We start from the raw sequence: 16,868 nt of genomic DNA, 5'->3' as shown, positions 1-16,868 counted from the left end.
AAGTGAGAGCAGAGGGTAAGAGCAGAGTGAGAGCAAAGCAGCAGCCCTGTAAACCCGCACTGTGCCTCAACAAGCCCCTCTGCAGAGCCTCAGCCACGCAGACTTCCCCTGCATCGATCTGAGAGGGATTGCCCCAAGCCCACCCTGCATTTCTCCCAGCCCCAGGTGCAGCCCAGCACCTTGCCAAAACAACCAGAGAGGACACAGTCACACACCATTAATATTTATTTAGACTCTATTAATAAGGAAGCTATTCATTATTATTCTGATCCAATTTGAACCTATCCCTGCTCATTGCAGGGAGAACCGGACTGGATGACCTTTAGAGGCCCCTTCCAATCCAAACCATTCTATATGACTCTATGGAATATCCTGCAGTAGGACAAGATCTCTACAGGTACCACTAAGCTCCACTCTGGCAAAGACATTGCTCACCAGCTCAAAGTGTTTCTGTTCAGCCCAGAACCATTGACTACATCACCAACCAGCACAGCAAGGCTTGGGCACACAAGGACACGACTTTGAAACTGTCCTGTGGCCAGGAAAGCCTTCAAAAGAGCAAGCAGCTCTGCTGCTCTCTGAACATGCCGCCTCAGCAGTCTGGCTTAAGGCATGCCTGCTCCCTGAAGCCCAAAAGTCTGCAGGAGATGAAAAGCTCAGCCCTTGCAGTAGGCAAACAGCACACATGGCTCAGGAAGAACTCCACATTACCTCTTCTAGCCAGTCTGGGAGCTGTGGCCATGGCTCAAAAGCTAGCAGGAACAGGCAACATGCTGGGTCTGTCGCAGAAGCAGGCAGGACTACTCCTGTGAGAGCACTGAAGGTCAAATTGCTCCCTCACACCTAGAAATCAGACAGCACTGCAGGATTAAGGGGCAGTGACATGGAACATATGTTTGGGGCCACAACACAGACTAAGAAGTGCCTGTTCATCTCCAGTTGGGCAGTGAAGAAGCAGGGCAGCGGCCGCCACTGCCAGCTGCATCTAGTCAGACCAAGTACTGGTACCTCATCCAACTGCCTCCACCGTCCCTGCTACTGCCCATCCCCACAAGCCACTGAGTGCATCCTGGGCTGCAAGCCACATCAGCAGCCATAGTGAAGTTCTCAGAATTTCCTGTCCCATCTCAGATGGAGTCTGATAAAAAATGTCAGATCAATTCCTCCCTGTAAACCCTCTGAGCTGCTGGCAATGAGGAGAGTATTCAGAAGAAACTGCTTGGATAGAAAATCTGTTAGTGCAGCTCTGTCCCTGCTCCACAGGATGCCCAGTATCATCCCAAGGAGCAGGATGCAGCACTGGTCACATCTCATTGGCATGGTGCTGCTGGATGAGAACTTTGTCAGGGTGTTCTACCCACTCCTCACCCTTGGATTTCCACGGCACCAGCACTGCTGCTGGCAAAGGGTCACTCTGGGGCGGGCCTGGCTTGGAGCCTGCTGCTGCCAGAGGGTCAGAGGATGAGTTGCTGTTGAAAGACCTGGGATTGGAGTTAAGAGGACTCTGCCCCTCTTCCCATGACTGACTGAGGTTGCCTGACAGCAACGGGTCTCCAGGCTCTGGGCTGAAGCCCTTCAGCTCAGTGTCGTGCTGCACATCAGGTGCTCCCTGGTTCGGAAACTCGCGGATCTGCCGTGACAGCACTGTAAGAGAGGTAGAGCCAACCCTATCATTTCCAGCCTCCCACCCTCCTGTGTTGAGCATAGAGCCACCACAAAGCCCAGGAGAGAGGTCTAACTGTTTAACCAGGACTTCCTCTTCCCTGGGGAGGCGGGGAGAGGATGCTGTACAGCTGCCAGGCACAAGCACAGTTTGTCCTCCAAGAGGAACCAGAACTCTCCTGTTCTTGCACCGCCCCTGGCACAGGGCCCTGCTTCCAGGCAGGCCTCTGCAACAGGGCTGAGAAAGAGTCCAGAGCTGGGGCAAGACAGCAAGACAAACCTAGTGGTCACCCCAGGCAAGGGGTTGCTGAGTTGGAAGCATCCTAGAGTTCAGGCTGTCTTTGGGGAAGGTGCTGTGCTCTGAAGGGCAGCACTTCACCTGGAGCCCCAACCTGGGCACCTCAGCCGTAACCTGGGCACTCACCCTTGAGCTCCTGCTGTGGCTCTACCCTCCCAGGTAAGCGGATGCTGGGGGACAGAACAAGGCAGAAGGACAGAACCACGATCTGGAAACAGAAATATCAGCACAATCTCAGCAAAGGAAATGGACAGGCATCACTAAATGCAATAAATGCCTCTCTCCCAAACTTGTGAGAACAGCAGAGACTCCTCCACAGACACTGGGGCTGAAGCCACTTACCATGGTGCAGGTTTTACTTCTGGTAGTTCTGGGGGCGGACTGTCTCACCAAGGCCTGCAGTTTCTGCAACTGCTTGAGCAGTGACCTGCAATAGAGCAGGAAATGCAGGTTAGCACAGCAGGTGGACCTACAGCTGCTTCCCTCCACCCTCTGCAGCCAGGGACAGGCCACAGTCCTGAGAACAGGAACAGCCTTCCCCACCACTTCTCCTGCCAAACCCAACAAGACAAACTCACATGTTCTGCTTCTGCAGCTGGTGCACCTTCTTCTCCAGTTCATGGTTTTCAGCTGTGCAGGCTGCCACCCTTCCCAGGAAGGATGAGAGGCATGGGGGAAAACCAGAGAGATTTTGTTGGGCAACAGTGGAGACATAGCATCAGTCACCACCTCTGGATGGCTGGGGCAGACAGAATTGGTCCTGGGGTCCACCTGGTATCATGTGCAGCAAAGCCCAGAGAGCACCACCTCATACCAGATATGGGGAGGAATTAAGCCCTGCCAGTTCTGCAGAGAAGCAGTTGATTAATCCCTGTGGATGCCCACTCCTAGCAGCACACCAGCCCTACGCATCTGTGACATCAGGCTGTATTAATAACTAGCCTGATCTGGAAAACACATTCGTTCTGGCAGGTCAGCTACCTGGCTTGAACAGAGCAAGCTCTGGACCATCTCCAAGCACAAGAGCACCAGACAGGCTTCACCCTGATGTTTCGAACCCTCTGCAGGGAGCTCTTGCCCCACAGGGCCAGTCTCACTTTTTGGTCAGGGTGACAGGAGCCCAGCAGCCGAACAGCACAGCAGCTTGTGACAGGCATCCCCTGATCCCAGACCTGGCACTGTGGTCAGCACAACTAAGGCCATGCATGAGAGGAGCAGCCATTCTGCGACCCACAAAGTCATGTATTCATTCCCTTCCCCTTGTTATCAGCCACTGAAGGTCCTGTGCACCAAGTACCAAAACAAACAGATTTCTTCTTCCTCTCTCTGCCAGCCTGAAAGTCCCTGGGCACCAGGCCCTTCCCTTACCAGTCCTGAAGGTCGCAGGCACATAGCCAGCTCTGTGCTGCTGACAGCCCTATCACAGGGAAGTACAACAGTACAGAGCACACTGTCCACAAAATCAAGCAATTAGAAAGTCCTAAGGGCACCCTGGGAGTAGAATTTCTGCCCGACAGCTCAGGACCCCTCTGCTCAGGGACACACCATTACCTGCTTCCTCCCATTACTGAGGGAGAGACTTGTATTATTTGTATAATTTTTGAAACTATGTTATGATCATTATATTAATACACAGAACCATCTATTAAGATCTGATCCAATCTGCAGAGGGCCCATGTGACTAGAAATTTTAAGTGAAGATGTATTAGAATGCAGGTGATTATAAATTGTAAGTTGTATGATAGATCCTGTATTACACTGCTTATAGAGTGTACTACATTGATTCTGCTTGTAGAAAAACAGTGCCACTCTAATCACAAATCCTCTGCTATACTGATCATAACATGATAGGAAAATGAAGTTCTGATTGAAACGACAATTTAGTGCCATTCTGCCAAGGATCCCTAAAAGAACATATAGGTCCCCTCAGTGTTGGATGACACTGCTGTGTGACCATACCTGTTTTCTAGGCCATCCACATAGATCTTCCTCCGGCGACGACTATCCTGAGCTGCCTGCTTGTTCCGAATCTTACGACGGACTTTCCTCAGAACTCGCTCCTCAGCCTGCAAGGATCATCTCATTAACAGCAATCCCAGGGTGTTGGAAATCCCACCCTCTCAGACCGCGCTCACGTATCAGTGCCCAGCCCTAGTGCTTGTGCCCTCTGTCCTTCCCACACCACCGAATAAACTGCAAGGCAAACCCTGGCCCTGCTGATGCAGCCAGCAGCTTCCATGACTCAGCAAAAGCAAGGTGTACCTAAGGAAAATGAAAAGCACACAGACCACAAGCCACTAGGCAAGCAGGAAGAAATAGCTACAGGCACTTGTGGTGTAAATGCCTCCTGCAAACAGCCACAAGTAGAGAGACTGACAGTAGCCAGAAGCTGCTGTGAACATGGACGATGCCCTGGACTTGAAAGAAGGAAAAGGACACCGAGCCCAGAATGAACACTGCCTGGAATACAGCATCTGGAGAATATATTCTCATCACGGCACTGTCCTGCAGTTTCAAACCCCTACACTACCTGATACATGCAAGTGGTCTGTTTGGTTGTAGTGAGGACTCACTTTGGTCAGTGGCAGACTGGTTGATAATGTAACACCTTCTTTCTCCAGGAGCTGCTTCTCCTCCTCTGTCAGGACCAGCTCTGGGAAGTCAGACTAGAAAACAGCAAAAATAAGCCTACTGAGAATGCATAATACAGGGAGTCCATCCTGGGCCAGCGAGGGCATGCAGCAAACACAAAGAACTGGAATCAGCTCTCCCAAAGTAATGTCATGTTTTCCCTCAGATACCCCTCATAAAAGTCAAGTCAGAAGAGAAGGAGAGATGTGAGAAGCAAAGGCTGGGGTCCATAGGCATGGGAGTCAGTACCTGTACAATGGCTCCAGGCACAAGCTGGGTTTCATCTTCCACAGCAACGGGGAAACTGGTGCTCTGTTCCAGTGCCTCGCTTGTGCCTTCCAAACCCACCCATGCCCCTGGGGAAGGAAAGACGAGTCAAATGCTGGGCCTCACCGAGGCAGCACCTGACCAGCCAGCTTTGAGTAGCATGAAATAGCAATTTTATAACAGCAGAAAGCCTCTACTCTTGGCTCTCTCCATCTTTGCCTGACACCCACCAAAACAAACCAGTATAGGACTGCTTTTCTCCTTTCTGCCTGCAGCCAGGGCACAAAGACTCTATACAAATCACTCACCTAGCTCAATGGCAACATCTCCTTCTGCCATGTCAGACCTCACACTTTCCTGTGTAGGCCAGTCTTGATGAAGAGAGTAGTTATGATCAACCTGCACAATGTCTCGGCTGGCAAAATTGCTACCAAGGCAATGGGACAGAAGCTGATCCTCAGAAATGCTGCTGTCATTGTTGGCAGGCAAGTAACTGAGCCTGTCTGATTCATCTTCTAAAGGGCTCAGCAGTGAGCTGATGAAGTCATCCATCTCCTTGTCCAGGAGCTGCAGAGGAACAGCTTTTACTCAGCAGGGAGACAAACCTCCTAAACCTCAGCTCAGCAGCAATTACTTACAAAGAACTCACCTCAGGCATTGGTAGGCCCCAGTCTTCCAGCAGACCATTCTGCTCCCCTGGGATTTCAGGGCAGGGAGCATCCTCCTTCAGAAGAAAGTCAAGCAGATCCACATCTGCCACGGCATCCAGTTCCTCTGGGCACGACATCTGAGCAGGACACTCAAAGTGAGCACAGGCACAACGGGAGACACCAGCTTTGCTTTAAGGTGTCCCTCAGACCCTACAGACAAAGTATCCCCATGCAATGTCAACAGCAGGAATGACCAGTTCACAAGTACTTCTCTAGCCAGGCTATTATAGCACCACTGGTGATAACAATACAGTGTTTTCCCCACAAGGTTATTGGGACCCAGCCACAGGAGCTACGCTCTATCCAGAGCATAAAAGCTGCAGGAAGGAGAGGAAAAGTGAAACAATCCCAGACTTAATGGTGTGGAGAGCATGCAAGATTCTGCTCCACAGAGGTCTGAAGGTGCCATACCCGCTGGTGTGCAGTGAGCAGGGAGAGCTTCCTGTCCCAGGAAAATTAAGAACAGTCATTGCTGAGGTCTTAACTAAAGGGATTCTGTTAATGATTAAATTATGATCAAATTCTAAGTAACCAACAACTGAACAAAAATTAAATGGCAATCAAATGGTGATTAAGCGATCGTTGAAGGGTAATTAATGAGTGATTTGACAGACCTAGATTACGATTTAGCAATTCAGACAGCTGTCAAACACTGTACTATTTAACACTTTTAATAAATAAGTGGATATTGAAACAAATAAATAGATTTGATATATATAAATGTCACTAGCACACAATATACCTTTAGGCTGAAAATCAAATGCTCCTTACCTTACTGTAGAGATCAGACACTGGTAAAGAGTCTCTCAGCTCTGAGGAGTGACCTGGAGAGCTGTCCCTGCTGCCAGGGATGTCAGGGCCTGGCAGCGTGAGAGCAGCAGAGCTCAGGGGCTGGAGGTGGCCACAGGAACTCGGAGGGCAGGATCAGGGACTTGCAGGCAAACACTGCCCTGGCGCTTGTGCACCTGCGTGGCTGTGGCAGCTTTAGCTTTGTCTGGTCCCAGCTTGGGCTACTGCTGTTACGTCCTAACGAGACACGGCCCAGGAGCTTCGGTCCCTGAGGAGATGCGGCCTCGCATGGCTCTCGGCGGGATCAGCCCGGCCGGCTCGTGGGCAATGCCTGAGCCAAGGCACTGCTCAGGCTGTCAGAGCACAGGCATCCATCGCACCTCTCCATCAGCACTGCTAAGCTTTCACATCTAGCTGTCAAGTGTCACGGTCTGAAAAAAAAAAAAACAAAACCCAGAAAAAATACAATACCACCAAAATCACCTCAAACCCCACCCAAAACCAGAGGGCCAGAGCAGTCCCCAGCCAGGGCTGCTGCGCCAGCTGACTGAGGGGAGAGCTGTCAGCAGAAAGTTCAGCAACAAGAGGAAGAGAAGCTGGGCAAATCCGGGCCATGTCAGGGCCCATGGCTTCCAGAGACTCGGAGCAGTTTCCCCCCAGGGAACGTGCGCCGGGCAGGCAGCACGGGTAGGACGGGAACAGGAGCAGGTGCGGCAGAAGGAAGGGTGACCGGAGCGCAGGGGCGGGGACACCCACCCGAGGAGAACCAAGCAGCCCGTCTGAGCCTCAGCTGCGGGCCGGACCGCGGATCCCCGGACCTCCTGGACCCTCCTAGTAGCCGGAGCCCCGACTCCCGGTCGAGCCGGACCCCCTCCGGCCCCTCACCTCAGCCTCGCCGCTCCCAACGCACCGCGGTGACGTCACCCAGCGGGCTCACGCGCACCGCCCCTGCCCCTCCCACGCTGACGCCCCGGTCGCCCATTGGTTGGAGGGGGAGGGGGGGCGCGTGCGTTGCGGGAGCGCGCGCGGGCGGTGGGAGCGCGGGGCGGGTGGGGAAAAGAGGGGAGAGACGGGTTGAGGGGAGGGCTGTGGGTCCGGGGTCATGCGGGGCCCCGGGGGTGTCCCGGAGCGGGCGGGTGCCCGGGGCTGCGATGTGAGCAGCGGGTGGAGCATGGCCACGCTGCGCGGGCGCGGAACCGTGGCCAGCCCCGGGGTGTCGGGCCGGGCCGCGCGGGTACAGCGCAGCGCTGTCCGTGGGAGCGGGATGTCCGTGGCGCGACGTCCGGGTGGAGCGCAGCCCCGGGGCACCGTGCGGAGCCGTGCCGTGTCACACGGCGGCGCGCCGTGTGCTGGCGCATGCGCCATGGCGGGGGGCGGGAAGCGGGTGGTGCCGCCCGCAGAGCTCCCTTCAGCGTCGCGGGGCCGCCGCGCTGCTCCTGCCCGCGCAAAGGTACGGGGACGGGAGACGGAGGACACGCGGTGTCCCGGTAACCGGGGAGGGGGGGCTGCAGAGTGGGGTCCTGCGGACCGGTAGCGCCCTGACTCGGGGGGCTGCCGGAAACGGATGCCCTGGGGACCCTGCCCTGCACCCCGCCCGGTAAATGGCGGGGAGGCAGGGAGGAAGCAGCTTTCCGGTTACCGGGGTTTCCCTACTCCACCCGGGGCTTGTCCGTGGGGCTGCGGTGACCCGAGGGCTTCCGGGGTTCACTCAGACTTTGAGGCATGCCTAGATCGCCCCTGGGGCCGGCGCCACCCAAGCACCGACACCCACCGGAGGCTCCAGGGCAGCACGGGCTGGCGCGGCCACGTTATTCCCGGCCACGTTATCTCCGGCCCTGCCCAGAGCCTGCCTCACCAGGCTCTGGCCTGGAGTCCACCGTGGCGAGGCCCGGGCCAGCGTCCCCACCTCGGGGGTCTCTGGGGATCGAGCTGGACAAGCCTGGCCGTGCCCAACGGTCCGCGGACCGCGGGGTGACCTTTGGGGCAGGCCAGGCGCAGCTTTTCCCCCGGCACCCCGCCCACCCTGCCGGGACGTGGGGAAAAGTGAGTGGCAAGGGTGTCGGTGTCCTGCTGCGTGGTTTTGGGTGGGGACACGAGGGCTTCCCATAGCCACACCGAAGCCAGGGAGGTCACCGCCACGGTTCCCACCGGGACACACAGCTGGTCATAGGCCCCAGGATGGGGCGCTGGGGTGGTTCCCATGCACTGTGGGACTGGGCCCAGTCGGGAAAGGCTTGGGTCCCCACCATATCCCGGCCGAAACACTAACCAAGCAGGGGGAAAAGCTGTCCCATCCTCTGCCTGTTCCCTGCTGGGTCCTGCCCGAGCCCCTGCAAGCTCCCCATCTCTTTGAATCTGCCGGCAGGATGTCTACATGCTTCTGCCGTGGCTTCATTGCTGCCTGTTAGACCCATATTTGGTAGCGATAATTGTTTACTCCCTTCTCTCTCTCCGTGCCTCGCTGCTGAGAAGGGGAGGACACATATTTTTGGGATGTTTAGTTTTGCTAAAGCCTGTGAGTTGCCCAGTAGGGGGTCCAGACCACCTGCCTCTCCCCGGATCACAGGGTGAAACCGCCCAAGTTCTAAGTGAATCTGTGATGGTGCATGGGAAGTACCACCCAAGCACTCAGTTTCCTTGCTCAATGACAGCGGCAGGAATCTGGTGCTTCCCAAAGTGACACAGCCCATTAGATTTAGGGAAGGGGGAGTGGGAAGGCTGAGGAAAGGGGAAGAGGGTCTTGTGGGGTGCCCGAAAAGACCTGAGCTTTGCTGGCTGCTGGGTGAAATGACCCAAAAATACAGGCATGCTGTCTTCTTTCTTTCACCTTTCTGCTTGTCCAGCAGCACAGTGCTTGTTGTGGGAAGCATGGGTGCCTGGATCAGGGCACCCAGTGCTTTCCAGAGGTCATGACAGCATCTAGTGCATCTCAACTCCTGCTCTTGGGGTGCTGTGCTAGAGGGCCAGCTTGCTAAGGATGCCGGAGAGGCTGTGGCTGGAGTCCCACCAGTCCCCATGCCTGCTTTCATCATGGGCAGTCTAGAGGTGACATGATTTGTGCTCCATTCCTTTGGAGGTCAAGGGATGCCCAGCAGGAGCAGACAGGATGTGAGATGTGTGTGAAATGTTGGCAGACAATAGCTGGAGCTGCTTCAGCTCAGTGCGTGTGAGCAGGCAGGCAGGCTGCGGCTGTGATCCTCTAGCCCAGGTGCCTGGCCCCTGCCCATTTCCCCTGCAGAGCAGGGCTGCCCTCCCTGCAGGAGTGAGAGGATGCGCCTGTCCTAGCCATGGCTAACAGTGGTCACGGGGCTGCTGTGTCTGGCCTTGGCAGCCACTCATGCTCCCCAGGAGCAACCTCGGCCTCAGCTGGAAGAAACTATCCTCCCATCTGACGTGGACATGCAGCTGGGAAAGAGGAACTGGGCTGAACGGTCTCAGCAGCGTGTGACACTAAACCAGCTGGGGCTGCTGGCTCAGCCTTCCCATTGGTGCAGGGCTGAGACCTGTCTACCTCAGTGCCTGCTGTGGCTGTGTATCGTGGTCCTGCACTGGAGAACGCCGGAGAACGCAGCCAGAGCCTAGTCTGGCTTCTTATCAGCTTAATTTTTGATCCTGTTGATGGTGCTGGAGTGCAGATGCTGATGTGCTGGCCAAGCCACTGCTGTAGACATTGTGTTTTGGTGGCCTGGTATCTTCCTAGCTGTGCCAGTGGCTGTACTGACTGGGCTGTGCCTGTGGAAAGCCCCAGCACTGGGATGGTTTGCAGCTGATGAAGCTTCCTACAGCCAGCTCCCAGTACAGAGGTGGTCTGCAGTGGGGCCTTTCCCAGGTGAAATTTGGTATTGCCATAAAAAAAGAAGGAAAAACCAAACCCCTTTACAAAACCTCTTTTGGAGTATCCCTTAAGAGAGAACTTAATAAAAATGACAGAACTGTTGGCATTTGAAGATTTGCATCTTGTTCTGGAAATGCATCACAAGTGTTCTAGCTGTCTGCAGTTGAATTTTGCTTGGGTTTTTTGTCTTTTAAGACACAAACACTTCCATGTAACCGTTACTGCAGCAGTGAACTCATCCGACAGAAATATAGTAATTCCATCATGTGACCAGAAACTTGCTGTCGGTGGTCCCTGGCAATGACACTGTGGTTCTTTGGGCCACACAGGTCCTGTCTGCCTGCAGCCCTGCCTGCACTTACCCTGCCCTCGGGCAGAGCTGGAGACCTCCAGCCCTGTCTTGGTTTTGCTCACATTGTGTGGGGTGAGATGGAGGAAGCTGCAGCAGCTCTTGGGGGAAGTGGTGGGACCCCACTAAGGTTAACCCCTCCCCCTCATCATCTTGGGATTGGCTCAGAAGCATGCCTGTGGTTCAAAAAGGGTTGTACACAACTTGCTATAAAATGCAGAAGTGTGTTAATCCGGCTGCTCCAGTGCCTTATCTGACTTTGCATACTGACAATGTGATTGAGAATAGGTTTGACTGAGAATGGGTTTGCTTTCTCTTGGAGGTGAGCCAGCAAAAATTTGGTGTGTTCATCAAGACTTGGTTTGTTTGGATTTTTTGTTTTTCTTCTTTCTAGAGGGACAGCTTGAGTTTCACTGTCCTTTTTTTTTCTGTTTGCAGTGCCAGGCTCCCATGCTGTCTCATTTGTTACATCTAGTCCAGCTTTTCTCTCTCCACATGGTTCATGGAGGGGAGACGTCTGTCGGGGCTGAGCCCTGCATTGATGCCCTCACATCAGGTAGCAGATTTGCAAACCTTGTGTGATTAGTTGCCACATTTTGCTGGCAAACCTTACCCCAGTTTGAGGAGTTGTCCTTTTGCAGCAGAGAATGTTTCTGCTCTAGACATTGCTGTCAGCAAAGTTCAGCTGCTAGAGCCTCGACTTTTTCCATAGAATATGGAAATTGAAGTGCACCATCTCCCTTTTCTCCGAGGTTTTCCTTGATGTCATCAGCATCTTCCCTGCTGAGCTCTAATTTTTTTAAGTGTTTGGGAGTGGGAAGGCATGAGCAGTCATGTTCTTGTGGGGTCTTGGGAAGCACAGTGACCCCTGTGAAGGGTGTGCTGAGGGTGCCTCTGGTGAAGTGCCTGCTTTTGGGTGGCTTTGTGAGGGCAAGAGGGGGATACAGAACTAGTGGCAGATGTCCTGGCTCCTCTCAGTTCCTCTCTACTGTCCTCCACTCCTTCATCCATGGTCTCTGACCTTGTCTTGTCAGAGGCATATTCTCCTTTTCCTGCAGAGGGATGGAAAGCAGCTTTATGCTCAACTTGAGAATGTTTTTAAATGTAGAGAAGTTGGCCTGGTGACCGCAGCAGCCCGCCCTGCATATGAAATACTTGGAAAACCCTTTCCATGATAGGGTGTTCCTCGTTTGTTCAGCTCCATGGCTTTGCTAATGCTTCCGGATAGATGGCAATGGCACGGCGGGTGCTTCTGCTACCTCCCTCCCTCTGCCGATGGGCTCCCTCACTCAAGAGCTGAAGTGCATTTCATTCCTCAACAGCGGAGACAGTGGGGGCCACGGGCCTCCGCAGAAACATTGCAGAACGGCTCAGGAATGCAGAGCTGGAGCTGCTCCATGTGCTGGCGGAGGCGGCATGCTCCTTGGTCCCTGCCTTCCACCCTGCACCACCAGCGTGGCTTTATGGCTCTTCAGGAGCAGGCCCCTTGCCCTCTGACTTGCTTCTGGCCAAATCTGGACACGGATCCTGCCCCTAGGCTGCTCAGGTCTGTGAGAGAAGCCTGCTGCTGGTGTACCCACTCCCAGGGGGACTGGAGCTGGCAGTGCCAGGCAGGGATGCACAGACTCACCAAGTGCTGCTGCACTGTGAGGAAGGTTGCCAGCACATTTTGTCCAAGAACCTTCCCAGGCCAGGCTGAGAATGCAAGATCAGCTTTCCCTGACAGCCATAATAGGAAGTCTGGTAGGAGCAAATGAATCTAAAAGAGAATAAGCAGATGTGCATCCCACCAGTGCTCTTGCATCCTCCCATCACTGGAGTTTAAGGACAAGGCAGCCTGGGTCAGCAGAACAGGGGACTTGCTCTGCATGAGCAGGCTCTCAGGGAGGGGAAAAGGCATGCCACTGCTGTAGAGCATCAGGTTGGGGCCAGTCAGGGACAGGGAATTCTGAGAAGGGCATGGAGCAGTGGGGCAGGAGCAAAGGACTTGGGAGGGGACCCTGAGGCGTTTGGCAACCTGGGAAAGCACTGAAAGCTGTTTCCCAATGGGTAGATCTGAAGGGAAGGACACTTAAAAGCTGCATCAGGCAAGTGGGGCACTTATGTACGACCTCCTTTTATTTGTTACTTCTTTCAGCTTTTACTCTGCAATACAGATATTGCAGTTCTGATTAGGTGTTATTAAAGCTGTTGTTTTGGAGCTCTGTTGAGGGATGCTTTCTCTGAAGCTGCTCTATGCAATCCTTTAAGCCTGAACTCTGCAACTACCTGAAAGAGGTAGTGAGATGGGGGCCATTCTCTTCTGCCTGCCTGCAGTGAGAGGACAAGAGAATAGCCTTGAGAGAGGGAAGGTTCAGATTAGATTTCAGAAATAAAAATTCACTGTTAAGGTGATGAAGCATTGGAATAGGTTGCCCAGGGAGGTGGTGGAGTCACCATCCCTGGAGGTGTTTAAGAGGCATCTGGATCTGGTGCTGAGTGATATGATCTAGTGATTTAGGGGTTACTGATTCTGTCATCTCCCTGATGATTCTATGATTCTATTCTATGAAGCTGATCCTTCAAGCTGGACCCTGCTTGAGTCCTTTTTCAGATGGCATGGTGTGGTTCTTGTATGCACATGCAGTGAGACCTGTCACAGGGGTCCCTTGCCCTCCTGTGCATTGTCTGTGCCCTGGGTTGGTGTGGTATCTGCTGCCATAGACCCTGATCTCATGAGCACACCTTGGGTATGAGTGGTGCTTTTCCCAGGTAACTGCATTTAATGTGTGAATTCAATGCCTGGTGCCCTTATCTTGCCTCCCTGTGCAGCTTCAGGCTTTTCCGTCCCTCTGTGCTCAGGCTGCCAGCTCGGCACTGTCTGCTGGTGACATGAGAAGTCCAGATAGTTGGGGCAGGGCCCTGCCAGCTCTGGGTCAATGCTTGGTTTTCCTCTTGTGGCTTCTGTGTCATGGCAGGTTTAATTATAACCCCTTCCATCATGCTGTCACAGCTTATCTACTGTGCTCCCTCATGCTCACTTCCTCTGCCTGGCAGTATCTCTGGTGGGTACCAGCTGCTGTCATTCCCACAGGCAAGTAAAATTGGCTTTAGGACCTTAGGATAAGGAAGTAGGGGTCCCAGTGCTGGTCTCAGGTCCCAGGGTCTTGAAGGGGACCTGAGGGAACCTCTCGGGAACCAGGGGACCTGGAAGGGGACCTGTCACAGGCTTGCCAGCACAGGCTGCAGCCCTTTGCTTACCACTGGAAGCTGAATCCTGGCTTTCAGGTGCTGCCGAAGGAGGAGGGAGCAAGCACACTACACACTGGTGAGGTCAGCAGTCAGACCTCGCCTGTCTCCTCAGCAGGTGACGCAGGAGTGGGGACAGCCCAGCTGCCACCATGGTTGCCCTCTCACTGAAGATCAGCATCGGCAATGTGGTGAAGACGATGCAGTTTGAGCCCTCCACCATGGTGTACGATGCCTGCCGGATGATCCGTGAGCGGGTGCCTGAGGCACAGATAGGACAGTGTAAGTCCGTGGTGGGACTGGCTACCATGCCAGGGCTGCCTTGGCTTAGCTTGTGGCATTTCATTCGTCTCCCTTTTCTTTTCTGTCTGTGCCTCTCTGGCACTTTCCCAGAGAAGTGGTTGGGTGGGGGGAGCGGGATCCAAGTCCTCTTGCCCAGTTGCTGTGATGGTCTGAGTTTCTCAGACTCCCTCCTCAACACCCCAGAAGAACGTTTGTGTGTTTAAAAGTTAGGAAACCACATCTGGAAGTGAAATAACTCTAAGCAATTTGAGTCTGCTGCCCTTTCTGTCTCTGCTCTTCTGTCCTACTTACATTCATCACCACTAGCTAGGGCTACATGCGTTTAAATAGTTGCAGGGGTAATAGCAAACATTAATAAATCATTTGAGTTAATTTTTTCTTTCTTGGGATATGTGTAATCTCCACTGGGTCTGTCTCCCACTGGCAGCTCTCTGCCAGACCCTTGCTGGTGCTCCATTACCTATCTAGGCTGCTTCAGCTCCAGTATTTTCTTGCTGCCGCTAGGCTCACAATTTAGCCTATGGCTCATGAGCTCATGATGTGACTCACACCCACACGGATGTGGCCTGTCCCCATCATGGATGGGGGGTTGGAGCTCTGGGATGCTGTCTCAGGGGCTCTCCTGAGTCCCTGCAACCTCCAAAAGCGGGTGTGCCATGGAAGAGAGCAAAGTGGAGGTCAAAAGTCATGGGAAAAGGAGGGGGAGTGCAGCGACATCTGGGAGCAGCACATTCCTTGAGGTTGAAAGGAAATGCCTTCTCACACCATGCCCGGCTGGTCAGCAGTCCAACAGACTAAGGCTTTCAGCTTCAGCAAGAGACTGGATGTCTTTGGATATGCAGGGCTATAGTGGTGTTGGAAGGAGCATTGCATTTCCTGCTCCTGGGTGTGAGCCAGCCTGTTTATAAAAAAAGCAGCAAGGGGAAGACCTTAAAGGGAACTTCTTATTTCTGCATTCCTTTTCAGTTGCTCAGAGCCTTTCTTTTCCTATGTGTTCCTTGCAGCTTTTACTTCTCTTTGCTCTCCTTACACACGGGCACTTGGGCTCCTTTTTTGAACTGCCCTGGTTTTTTATCACCTTTGGGCTGGGGGAGCTTTGGTGTAAATTTCCAGCTCTGCTCTTGCTCTGTCTCAGGAAGTGCCTCTCCCCACCCAGCCCATGGATCTGGGGCAAGCTGCTCAGTTTTCAGTGCTTTGGATTTATCCTCTTGGAATTTGCTTTGAAAACAGTTTGGTTTTTTGTTGTTCTTTTTTTACTTCAAAAATAAAACGGCAAGCTTTCATGATTTTTCTGCTCCCGGTTTAGTAGGATCCTAACAGCAGTGTTAGCCAGGCAGGCACAGGGCGGCTCAGGAATTTAAAGAGAGCTGCCAACAAGATGAGGAGTTATAAACATAGCCTGCCAAGACAGCCTGCAGTGCAGGGTTGTTGCAGAGGTGGAGAAGGTCCTTTCCAAGGCAAAGCCAGGTGCAGTCCTGGCCTCTTGCTACATAAAAACGGGCATGTCCCTGTGGGTCTGAGCTGGGGAGCCACTGCCCAGGCTCCAGCAGCAGCCCTTTCACCAGGTACCCCACCCTGAGGGAGCAGGATTTGGTCTCACCACCTCTGAGACTTTGTAAGCCTTGAGCTTGTTCAGCCTCCTCTTCTGGAAAAAAAATAAGTCCCAGTTCCTCTAGTCCCTCACACCATGGTTCCATTATTCAAGTTGCGTCTCTGTATCTTTTCAAACTGTGCTGTGCCCTGAGGAGATGCAGACCCTACCACCAGAGAGTACTCAAAGTGTGGATTGCCTAGATTTTATAGACCAGTTCCTAGCACCCTTCCTGATGATCCCCTGCATTTTACTACCTTACTTTCACTACTACTACACATTGCACTGAAGATTTCAGAGAGCTGTCAGCCACAACTGCAAGCTCTTCCTTCTGTTGTGTCTGTCAGTTCCAAGTTCAATGTTGCATAGGCATACTGCAGATGATTTTTTCCATAGATAACTGTGGTAAAACCTCAGAGCTTGCGTGCCAGCTTTTGTTTGTCATTAGGTTTGGGCTCCAGCCTTCACAGGGCTGCTGTGCTTCACACACTGGGCTGCACCAGTGCATATCCCTGGGCACAGAGTGGCATTGTGGTGGCCCTTTGCTGCTCAGGACTACCCTGTCAGAGACTGTACCTGTTTTTCAGCCAATGATTTTGGGCTCTTCCTCTCGGATGAAGACCCAAAGAAAGGGATCTGGCTGGAGGCTGGGAAGGCTCTGGATTACTACATGCTTCGCAATGGGGTATGTATCCATCCCACATCCTTCCAGCTTCATCCTTCACTCTGTGGTTGGATGTCTTGCTTACAGCATGGAGGTGGTATGGGTGCCTGCTGTGTTGCCTTGCATTGTGCCCTGCAGCATACCCTATTGCATCCCCACTATTGCACCGGGCAGGGGGGAGCTGTTGGCCTGATCTGGGATGTGGGTGCCCTGCACTGGTGCCACTGCTGGTAGCTGTGGTCCGCTGTGCCTGCAGGATACCATGGAGTACAAGAAGAAGCAGCGGCCCCTGAAGATCCGCATGCTGGATGGGACAGTGAAGACGGTGATGGTGGATGACTCCAAAACTGTCACGGACATGCTCATGACAATATGTGCCCGGATTGGTGAGGAGAGGACAGCGACAGGGGGGAAGAAGGGGGAGGTAGGGAAAGAATGGCAGAATCTGACAGGCTTCTGGGGGAGAAGCAACAGCTCTGTGGCAGATGGCCTGGCAGCAGGAGTATCTGAGGGGTGTGTGACACTAGGGAGGGGACACTGC

The 16,868-nt window shown here is 53.5% G+C and overlaps 2 protein-coding genes across 5 annotated transcripts in view; one reads left to right on the top strand and one right to left on the bottom strand.

Annotated features, from left to right (window-relative positions):
- Positions 1-207: 207 nt before the first annotated feature.
- CREB3 (cAMP responsive element binding protein 3) lies at positions 208-7,302 on the bottom strand. 2 transcript variants are annotated; one of them, XM_053932846.1, is made up of 11 exons: positions 7,243-7,302; positions 6,340-6,788; positions 5,508-5,645; positions 5,167-5,425; positions 4,841-4,947; positions 4,534-4,626; positions 3,920-4,026; positions 2,539-2,607; positions 2,303-2,387; positions 2,087-2,168; positions 208-1,644 (listed from the first exon to the last, which is right to left on the bottom strand). In XM_053932846.1, the coding sequence occupies exons 3-11, from the start codon at positions 5,643-5,645 to the stop codon at positions 1,304-1,306; spliced, it is 1,281 nt and encodes a 426-aa protein (XP_053788821.1). In that variant the 5' UTR covers positions 6,340-6,788; positions 7,243-7,302; the 3' UTR covers positions 208-1,303. The 2 variants fall into 2 exon arrangements, with proteins under 2 accessions (XP_053788821.1, XP_053788820.1); XM_053932845.1 differs by lacking the exon at positions 7,243-7,302 and adding an exon at positions 7,114-7,236.
- A 102-nt stretch (positions 7,303-7,404) lies between these two features.
- The window catches only part of TLN1 (talin 1), a 35,729-nt gene continuing 26,265 nt past the window's right edge, over positions 7,405-16,868 (top strand). Inside the window, exons 1-4 of one of the 3 annotated variants that reach the window (XM_053932841.1) lie at positions 7,405-7,807; positions 13,885-14,051; positions 16,251-16,348; positions 16,584-16,713. In XM_053932841.1, coding sequence (XP_053788816.1) covers positions 13,922-14,051; positions 16,251-16,348; positions 16,584-16,713 — 358 coding nt within the window. In that variant the 5' untranslated portion in view covers positions 7,405-7,807; positions 13,885-13,921. Of the gene's footprint in view, positions 7,808-13,623; positions 14,052-16,250; positions 16,349-16,583; positions 16,714-16,868 lie in introns of those variants that run through there. The other 2 variants (XM_053932840.1, XM_053932842.1) reach the window with 2 other exon arrangements.

This window comes from Vidua chalybeata, chromosome Z (genome assembly GCF_026979565.1).
Source record: "Vidua chalybeata isolate OUT-0048 chromosome Z, bVidCha1 merged haplotype, whole genome shotgun sequence".
NCBI classification, from domain to species: domain Eukaryota; kingdom Metazoa; phylum Chordata; class Aves; order Passeriformes; family Viduidae; genus Vidua; species Vidua chalybeata.
This window is presented reverse-complemented; position numbering and strand designations above follow the sequence as displayed.